At 38.6% G+C, this 10,314-nt stretch overlaps 2 protein-coding genes across 2 annotated transcripts; one reads left to right on the plus strand and one right to left on the minus strand.

The window, feature by feature from the left end:
- Positions 1–1,640: 1,640 nt before the first annotated feature.
- On the minus strand, positions 1,641–3,701 carry LOC131470888 (uncharacterized). The gene is made up of 2 exons (XM_058646944.1): positions 3,412–3,701; positions 1,641–2,492 (listed from the first exon to the last, which is right to left on the minus strand). Exons 1-2 carry the CDS (start codon positions 3,499–3,501, stop codon positions 1,953–1,955), a joined length of 630 nt encoding a protein of 209 aa, XP_058502927.1. The 5' UTR covers positions 3,502–3,701; the 3' UTR covers positions 1,641–1,952.
- A 573-nt stretch (positions 3,702–4,274) lies between these two features.
- On the plus strand, positions 4,275–10,050 carry cep72 (centrosomal protein 72). Its single transcript, XM_058646943.1, has 14 exons — positions 4,275–4,375; positions 4,600–4,727; positions 5,677–5,869; positions 6,022–6,130; positions 6,513–6,658; positions 6,750–6,808; positions 6,941–6,983; positions 7,147–7,332; positions 7,432–7,613; positions 7,713–7,806; positions 7,894–8,072; positions 8,168–8,294; positions 8,699–8,797; positions 8,901–10,050. Exons 1-13 carry the CDS (start codon positions 4,300–4,302, stop codon positions 8,779–8,781), a joined length of 1,605 nt encoding a protein of 534 aa, XP_058502926.1. The 5' UTR covers positions 4,275–4,299; the 3' UTR covers positions 8,782–8,797; positions 8,901–10,050.
- The last annotated feature ends 264 nt before the right edge of the window (positions 10,051–10,314 follow it).

Here is a 10,314-nt window from a genome sequence, read left to right on the forward strand (position 1 = left end):
GGGGGGGGGGACGGATTAGGATATGGATCCTTTAAATATTCAGTGTTTTGTATGTGAGACTGAACTGTGGGGGTTGACGGTGATATCAGAAGACTGCATTCTCATATGGGTTCCATAAGGTACTTGAGAATTACTGAATGTACTGAAGACTATGACACGACGAAGACGGGTTGCAAAAACCACAGAGTAAAGACACATGCAGTGACATAATTATTATTGACATGTTTGATTTATCTTCCTCTGGTGAATACGTTCAAGTCAATTACAAAATCAGTAACAGATTCAATTAAAATGACATGTCACATTTTTACATCTTGCCAAAAAAAGACATGACATGAGAGATAAATTATATTGACAATAAATAAAAGAAAATAGTCGTTAGATAAAGGCTTTGTCACAGAAGCTTGCACATGCACTGCAGTAAAACTGCTGAGACACATGCTCACAAGTCTGAAACCCTCAGGGAGAGTCTGCAGTGTCCACTGTAAAACTACAGAAAGAACATCAATACCTTGCAAGGACAACACGGTATAAGAAAATTATATAGTGGTGAGTTTAACAGATGAGGTAATTTCACAACATTACAGCCACTGAACACCAAGAAAGAAATATATCAAGGTGGCATGATGAGGTAAGAGCAGGTCCACAAACGTACACTACTGCAGGTACTGTATATCAGCTGCTGAGGCTGCAGAACAAAAAACACTAAAGCTGTTTGTAGAGAGATCTGTGCAGGTGGTCTGTACAGCCTGCAACACGACATATGCAGTACATGGAAATAATCACATTATAAATTTCACCCTGCCAATCCCAGTCTGCCCAAACGGCTACATGACACCACCATGTGCTCTTTGCATGCCACGCACTGTAATGCAAATGAGTTAGTTCAGTGGTGTCTGACCTTTATTTACTCGACCAAGGTTGTGCTTTTGCCAGCATGTGTTTGTGTGCTTGTGAGCAGCATAACTCAACTTTTGGTGGTAATTTTATGACACTGTGGGAAAGTCAGAAGCCTTGACAGAGGTTTGTGCTCTTTGAGTGCTTTCTCTCGTTCAGATTAAGTTCATGAGATTCTTGGTGTAGCAGCTACTCTTTATTCCCGTGAGCTGTAAATCAACACTTTGAGATTTTATAAGAATGTATCATTTCGTCACAGCTCTATAAAAGTATTGATATTTATAGCCCATCATACCCCAACAAAGCTTTTTCATTAATGTGTTTATAACATCTTTTATTCGTTGGGAACTGTAGCGTAGTGTTGCAACAACTGGTGTTTCTCTGTAGGGATGCACAATATTATCAGCAAGATATCTGTATCGGCAGATATTGGCTTTAAAATTTAGTATTATCAGATATCGGCAAACACACCAAGATCTGCTAATATGACTGATGACTAAACTAGTAGGCTGAAAAAGCGGCTACCTCCTTGACGTCTATGCAAGCGCCCCTACAGCTGTAATTATTTTGGTGCTTATTTATTTTGCAAAGTAAAGATATTTTATATCCACATCTGCTACAACATATGTATGAAAATATGATGTTAATTTCATATCATGCATCCTTATTCCACTGTTTCCAGTGTGTTATTGATGGCTTAGTATGTATGTGTGGGAAAGTGTGTCTCAATTTACAGGTAAGTATTTATTATATAATCAATTATTGGTCAAACAAGCTTTTGAAGTACAGATATATTTAATTCAGAGTGATGTGATGAAGAAAAGGCAGAAAATACTTGATTTTGAAAAGTAAAAAACCAGCTTATGTTCATTTTTGTTCAATACCTAATACTTGTTTGGTTAAGCGGTTCCCAGCCAAACACGCTCCAGCTGAAACTTATTATACAGTAAATAAAAAATGTCAGTTATAGCTTTTACATTAAATCTCTGGTAAATATGTCTTTGTGGCATTTAGCATAATTATTACAAGATTGTGATGACATACACAGATGTGTACTAAATGCTGAAGTTACATCGGTCAGTCACATCCAACAGAAACTTGCCGAGGGCCTTTGTCGAGGCCCAACAGCCTATTGACAAGGCGCCTTTCAAAAACCACTTCATCACTCCCTCAGAGGCAGCTGTAGAAACCAGAGGAGCAAACATATTTATTCCCACTTGTGGAGTCATGAGAACAGGGAGGCTGAGGGCCACACCACCCACGGCCCCTGAAGCATTACCAGCAAAAAGACACACTGTGAGGCAGCAGGACAGAGAGGACAGGCCCAAGCAGCGGGTCATCACTGTCAGAGTGTCTGCTGAGAGCCAGTCCCACAGTCCCAGCAGCAGACAAGAGCCACAGAGGAGAATGTGTGCAGTGTTGTGGTCCTGACTGAGCCACAGGAAGTCAAAGGAGACCAGCGCTGGAGCCAGAACCTCGCCAGCCCACTCTGCTTCTTTCTGGAGGGTAGTTAGGTATGAGCTGGAGGAAGGAAAGATGCAAACTGATGCAGAGAGTCCAAGCACGAGAAGACCTACTGAAGGAGCTCTGTGGTCCTGCAGATACAGAGTTTGTAACAACATTACTCTCCATGCAACACATGGTGGAATTTATTTATTAACTTACGCAGATGTCAGACTTTTTATAACAAATCCTAAAATGGCACCTGAGGGGAATTAGTAATTGGGCTACATACAAAACTACATACACAACTTTTATCTATACTTGAGAAATCATTGAGCAGTGACCATCATTTACAACGAGAGTGAAAAACTAACTAAACTAACAACTAACTAAAGAGTAAAAGCAATTAACAGAATAAGCAAAGCCAATAAAATAAACAAAAGTGCCAAAATGTAACATTAAGAACAGTTATATAAAACAGTTACTACAACTAATTTCTGAGATTAACTTATTGTTTTTCAATATATTAATAATTATCTACAACAGTGGTTCTCAAACATTTTTTTTTTTACCAAGTATCACCTGAGGAAAATATTGAGCTCTTTAAGTAACACCATTATGACCAACGTTAAAATACAGTGGTGCAAATAGGCCAAGCAAAGTCAGTTACAGGAGGCAGATTTATTCCAAATAAGACAATTTGTTCTCTCAACATCCTCCTCTTCCTCACACATACTTCACACACTGGTATAGTGAAATTAGATTAAGATGGAGCAAGAGATAAGATGACTCTATTATTATTTAATTTATTTATTTGTTTGTTTTTCTACACCCTCCAGTCAAAATGCCTCAGCTCCATATCAATCACATACCCTGGTATATACAGTAGAACAGTATTTCTGATTTTCCTCCAAGTACCACCAGAGGAAGCTCGCGTCCCACACGTTGAGAACCATGGATGTACATGTCAACCAATAATCTTAAACTGACCCCTGATTGGTCCACAATTGGTTTCACTACAGTTACAGTTAGTAAACGAAGTGGCCTCATGACTGACTGAATGACACGTACCTTAAAGAGTTTATATGAAGAGTACAGAGCCGTGGTGGACAGAATGATGTTGCAGCATGAAGTTACCCACTCTGTCAAACAGGACGCCATTGATCGTGATCGTGGCACCGTGTGTCACCCACGTACATATCCGTTATAAGCGGCAACAGAGAACGTCGTCTAAAGAAAATTGTTATTACATCTGTATCTGAATGTTGTGTCGGGTTGTTTTAGGAGCTCAACACAAACGCAAACGCGCTGCTGTGATGTGACAAACTTTAGGTGTAGGTAGAGTTGTTGGGACACGTGACCACGGTGTTTGACAGACTGGGCATGCTCCAAAAGATGCGTTCAACCAACCTCGTAAAGTTTACAACTGCTAGCCAGCACATTTGCCAGTGTTCAGTAGTTTAAAGGTAGTAGTAGTAGTAGTAGTAGTAGGTCAAATACTGTATCTAAAATGTGTGTTTTTTAAATTGTTTTCAATAATCTTTAAACAACTTTGTATATCAGCATACATATATCAGAATCAGAATACTTAATTAATATTATTATAAATGGGAAATGTATTCAAAGCAAACAGGAATAAGAGTAAGAAGCTTGAGTAAAGATTTGAGCCATGCTACAAAAAATCTGATTCAGAAGTTACAGTAGTATAATAGTTAATTGTATTTGTTTATTTTATTATTTTATTGTTTTGGTCTAAAAAATAAACAGAAACCCAAAACAATGATATTCCCTACTATGTAAATCGGGTTTGTGTACCTTGAAATCTGCTATAACGCTACAGAAAAATAATGTAATTGTATTTTTGTTGTTGTACGATTACAGTGAAACAGCAGGGGGCAGTCACGTCCTCAGATGTGTATTTCTTCCGACGGTACCTGAAAGCAGCCAAAGTTCAAAAGTATGGCGGCGGAGTTTTTGACAACAATTACAGAGCAGTGGATACGGGACAAATTACAAATAACACACCCATGTCTCGGTAACAACATCTCCTTCTGATAAAATGTCAAGAATCGATACTAGTCAAACCATGACGGTTCAGCCTCTGTTGTGTATAATAAGTGTACTTTCTGCTAGGTGGCAACAAGGCTAACGACAGCTAGCGTACCCGTAACAATGGTCACGTGGTGCAAACTAAAGCGTCATAATTATCAGTGTTCGAGTTGAATCTTATTTATAGGTAAATTATATTTTTGAAAACAGGTGATGTTCGTTCACTGAGTCTCCCGGGGACACAGGAGGAGAAGATCAGACATCTCGGGAATGCACTGAACAACTTTGTCCGTCTGAAGTCTCTGGATCTCTCCTGTAACGCGCTCGTTTCCATTGAGGTGGGTTTTAATTCACTGATTTATTAAAAACACATTCACGTTACTAATGGGATGTTGAACCCAGTTACTACTGTTGCCTTTTGTAGCATTCCCTATTTCATCATCACAACATTGTCTGCATCAGCTTGTTCAAGCTTTTCATTGAAGTTACATGTTTTTTATAAAGCAAGATATTTATCCATGGATCATTGTCTTTGTAATAATGTTTGATTGTTACCGTTACATTAAAGCATTAGACGTTGCAGGCCTTATTCAGACCGTCTGAATAGATTTGTGAAAGTCTGCAAAGCCAATAACAAACAAAGCCACATTTGACAAAACTATGGCCGTCACAGATAGTTTAGTTGTGTTTGAAAATTGTTTGTCTGCACAGTATGAAAATGAATTACATGCCAGCTGAAGAGCCATGACTGGGCTCTCAGAAGTTGTTGTAATGGCGTCACTGTTTTCGTGTTTGAAAAATCACACATATATATGATTAAATAAATGTCTTCATATAACATGGATAGGCAAGTGATTTTGGTTATTTTGGTGGTTATCATCCATTTTCTACCACTTTATCCTCCACATGAAGGTCACGGTGAGCGCTGTGCTAATCTCTGCTGACATAGGTCGACAGGCGGGGGAAACACCCTGGACCGTTTGGTCCATCCACTCTCACACTCAGTGTCAGCATAATAATCATTGTAGATAATAAATGTTTTTCTTTGTATCTTAATATGCAGGTTGTGGTGCTCACTTGTGCAAGTTATAGATATTTAGCATATACATTTATTACATAGATATTAATGATTGTGTGAAATGGTAGTAGCAGTGCTAAATAATCAAGCAGTGGCACACCATTGCTGAATGAAGGTAGGGGAATGTAAGGGAAACAATGACTATAATAACACAGCATTTAGATTGATTTCAGGCAACATCTGCTCAAGTGTTTTTGGTTTGTTACCAGGGGGTCCAACACCTGAAAATGCTTGAGAGACTGATCCTGTACTATAACTGCATCCCGTCCCTTGAAGAGATAAAAGTGCTGTATGAGCTGAAGGCTTTGAAAGAGCTGGACCTTCGACTCAACCCTCTGACCAAAAGTTCCCCAAACTACCGTCCTTATCTGGTGCATGCAATGCCCAGCCTACGCAAGCTCGGTAATATCAAACCATTTTTTTAACCAATTTAAAACCGTGTATAATAATATATATTATAATATATATATAAATATAAATAATATATAATAATAAATAAAAACTTTTCTCACACAAGTTTTTAGAAATAATAGGTGTCCTCCATTGCTCTCCAGATAGCTGCTCAGTCAGAGACACAGAGCGTAAGGCTGCCATAATGCAGTTCTCCTCTGATGTTCTACCTCACCTGAAGAGCTCCGGTCCACACCACGTTAAAGACAAAAGGTTCAGTATTTAACTAAATTAATTGACAACTATTTTGATAATCGGTTTGAAGCTTTTTTCATCATTAAAACAAGATTTCCGATAGTTTAAGCTTCTTAAATGTGAACATTTTCTTAATTTCTTTGCTCTGGATAACACAGAAATCATAAAAGTTAATCATTTTGGTTTGTGCACAAAACAAGACATTTGAGAACATCATCATGTCCAGGTTTGACGAACAACGATCAACATTTTTAAAGGTTTTCTGATATTTTATGGACCAAATGATTAATAGGGAAAATAATTGACGGATCGATTTTGAAAATAATCGTTAGTTGCAGCTCTATTTAAATGACATAAGTAATGAAACCTGAATGGTAACCCTCTTGATTGTGGTATTCAGATGCATTGATCAGAGACTGGCTCTTGTTAACCGAGTAACCAAGAGGTTCTCTCCCCTGACTGACACCAATGACATTGTATTGAACTTTGTGGAGATGAATCACCAAGGCCAAAGTGAAACCACCTCTGTGCACAAAGAGGCAGAAGGTAAGAGGTCAAACCCCACAAGTGAATTTCCAAACTAAATCAACATTGGTTTTGTGGTAAAAATTTAATTTCAAACTGTCTAATGTCTCAGAACCAAGAGAGGAAGGATCAAAATATTTTACGGAGCCGAGGAGTTCAACTCCAAAACAGGTGATTTTATTTTGATTTTGGAAAAAAAACAATTCACCCGTAATATATTTACAAATCACATATACTATATTATGGTTTATTATTATTATTATTATTATTATTATCATCATTATTATTATTTTTGTTTTAAAGGAACTGGCTAAATCCATCCTAAGACAGTCCTCCAAAAAACATGGTGAGTTTTTCCATTTACAGTTGTGCACAATTTCTAAAACCACCACTTGGTGGAGACAGAAACCATTTATTTATTTATTTTTAATCTTAAATACAGTCTCTATACTGGAGGCCAGTTAATATCACTGTTTTACTTTGTCATTTGTAATTTACTCGATATGCAGAGTCCTCGGTGCCACACATGAAAGAGCCATCTCTTAAAAAAAGCTCTACCTCATTAAAAGTGAACGACGGACCAAAGGTTTCGTTTGGCCCTTGTGTGGAGAAACACAGACCTGTGCCTGGTAAACCAAAGGATTTCCCCAAACAAACCAGACATGTGGCCAAAGGCTATTTCACCCCCAATCCTGGTAGGAAGCTGAATTTCTGCAATTAACAAAAATATTTTCACAAATACCAAATTTCTCTCCTATGGTATGTTGATGATGACATTTTCAACATTTTTACAGATCAAAGTCACGTTCATTGTTCTTCATTTATTAACATCCGGCCTCCCAGTCCACGTAGTTCTGGTTTGAATCCGTCTGACCGCTCTAACCCCATCTTACATCCTCCAAGACTGACCTACTCCAGCTTTAATAAGACAGAGGGGGGCTCCAGCCCGCCGCAGCACACAGAAAAGGCAAAAAAGGTTAAACCTTCTTAAAATTCACACACTGAATCACAAAACCTCCTCCCCACGTGTACAAATCATATTTGAGATTGTTTCTCTTCTAATATTAACTTGCAGGGAAGTTACAGGAAACCCCTGGAGATGCTTCTTAATCTCGTGGACAAACACTGGACAGGAGAGAGATCGCTTCATCACAATAACAACTTCCTGTGTGAGTTTGGTTCAGGGGGGAATGTTCTGTAGTTTCTGATGACTGAGATAATGCACGTCTTCTTATCGCTCCTATTTTTGCCCCTAGCTCAGGCAGTCCACATCCTCTCTATGATGGAGAGCGATATTTCCTGCAGGGAGGCTCAGGTCAGGACCTTAAGACGGGAAACTAATTCACTGACCTTTCAAGTGGCTGCACGAGAGGAAGAGCACAGAGCTGAAGTCTGCAATCTTTCTGCTCAGCTGGAAGAAACTCGCAGCGCCGTTGTGAGTGGATTCAATCCTCAGAAACACTATTAAGCTCCTCAGAACATAAATCGTTTTGACAAACCATGCTGCCTTTACTGTTTACGTCATCATAGGGCAAACTAAATGAACAGCTGAGAACTGTCTTGGAGGAGAACGTCGCTCTACAGAAACAGCTGATCAAGTTGGAACGAAAGTACCTGAAGTCTATGACGAAAAGCTCACCAATGTCTCAGATTAAAGGTGAGATTAAGTGCGAGTGCAGATAACCTGGACTACGTATGAAAATGAACGTGGTCTTCCAAGTTGCAAAACAAACTGCTGTTGTGAAGCCTCGAGGTTCATGATTTGACCGGCTCTGTGCCTGCAACCAAAGTGTCCACTCACATCATACTTTGTTTTCCTATAAATTACAACATTTTCAAAATCTAAATGTTCTATTGAAGAATTGCTAAAACTAGCAATTGGGACTTTAACCTCTCAGAACGTGCGTCTGTGGGGTCACCCACTGATGACTGACTGTGCTGCCTTCTAGGCTTCCCTTTTAAAGCGGAGGACTACATTCATCCTTCTATAGTTCATGGAAAATACCCACGAGCATTCTTCTGTATTTCTGATCCTGTGTTCATACTTGCACATCCTTTTAGATGCTCAGACAGAAGTGGAGGAGCTGAAGAAAGAGATCGAGGGCCTGAGGGAGAAAGTGCACGAGGCTGAGAAACTTCAATAGGCTGAAAGAAAGCCAGGTAAGAAGACAGACTAACCCCCATCTGGTTGTTGACACTTGTGTTTAAATCAGTGCTGCTCTGTTGGCTGTTAATGTGATTAGAGTCTGGCTGTGTACTGCAGGTCCCCGGTGGCTACCAGTGTTTGTGAGAGCTGATGTGAAGTGTGGAACATTAAAGAAGCATCGGAATGAGGAGATGCACACCAGTATGAAAATATGCAGCATTTCATATCAGCTCCTGCAGCTGAAGACTTTTTTACTTCATTTATGTTACTACACTGTACATCAGATTTCTGTGAGCATTATGTTCCCCAGTCCATTTGATAAATGTTTATTATTTAAAAAAAAGAATATGTAGAAGACGGTGTACGCTTGATGTAAACAAAACAAGGGGAAAGACAATTCATTCATGCACCGTTGTGTATAAGTGTGTGACAGAGCTGTTATGTTAACAGATGATTTTAGGTAAGAAAAATGTTAGTGAGAGGCTCATGGTTTATTTCCTGGATCAGTAGCAAGGTGGTGTCTCTTGGCTGTTTTCCTTATTATTATGACTTTTTTAGGTCAGTTGTGTGTCCATCTGCTTTGTATGCTGTGGTGGAATGAATGCATCGAGATTCCAGCTGCACTGTGACTTTATTTATACTTCTGCCTTGGGGCTGGAGCGCTGCACACACATGCACTTTACTCTCGCTGACACTAATGCAAGAGCTGGCAAAGCGGGTTAGGATGTGGGTTCTACATGAACTCGGTTTGCCAATGTTGGAGATGACTGGAAAGGAGATCCACAGTGTTGCAAAACATAAAACCACCGTGACATGCTCAGCGGAGGTTTTGGGATGTTTATTTTATTTTTCAATAAAGCACTACAAATCATGAACACACACTTTAAGTATAAGGAACCAGAACAAAACACACTGCATGCACCGGAGCACAACAGTACATTAAAAGGTTTTCTTTTTTCTTAAAAAAGACACGGTATTGTTCCTCCACATTAAAGGTGCACAGTATTTGGCATTAAGCACTGACGACAGGTCAAACCGTACACTAAAAAGCTGCTAGTTTCAAAATTGGTGCGTGGATCACCGTCAGCTGACACTACAGGTATTGTGTGTGACAAATATGGTAAAAATTGCCTCACAATTTTGGAAAAATATTCTATAAAAGTCGATTATACTTGTTTGTTATATTCACTTTATGTTGTACCTTGGATGATGAGTACCAAAAATGTAAGGTCATCTTTAGAATAGTTTTAGAGGATGGCTTACTTTGTATGTGTGAAGTTGATACATATAGAGTTCAAGCAATAGTTTCACTTCTCACATATGCATGTGTATCTATATATGTGTGTGTATATATATATATATATATATATATATATATATATATATATATATATATATATATATATATCCATATAAATGTGTATATATATATACATACATATACATACATATATATATATATATATACACACACACACACACACACACACAGTACTGTGTACAAGTTTTAGGCAGGTGTGGAAAAAAGCTG

This window comes from Solea solea, chromosome 13, assembly GCF_958295425.1.
Source record: "Solea solea chromosome 13, fSolSol10.1, whole genome shotgun sequence".
Lineage (NCBI taxonomy): Eukaryota > Metazoa > Chordata > Actinopteri > Pleuronectiformes > Soleidae > Solea > Solea solea.

Bases quoted from the DNA above. Each gene is read 5' to 3' on its own strand.
- LOC131470888 (XM_058646944.1), bottom strand. From the start codon at position 3,501: ATGGCGTCCTGTTTGACAGAGTGGGTAACTTCATGCTGCAACATCATT. The intron at 2,493-3,411 runs GTACGTGTCATT...CTGTATCTGCAG, and splicing joins CTTCATATAAACTCTTTAAG to GACCACAGAGCTCCTTCAGT.
- cep72 (XM_058646943.1), top strand. From the start codon at position 4,300: ATGGCGGCGGAGTTTTTGACAACAATTACAGAGCAGTGGATACGGGAC. The intron at 6,984-7,146 runs GTGAGTTTTTCC...CTCGATATGCAG, and splicing joins ACAGTCCTCCAAAAAACATG to AGTCCTCGGTGCCACACATG. The intron at 7,807-7,893 runs GTGAGTTTGGTT...TTTTGCCCCTAG, and splicing joins TCACAATAACAACTTCCTGT to CTCAGGCAGTCCACATCCTC.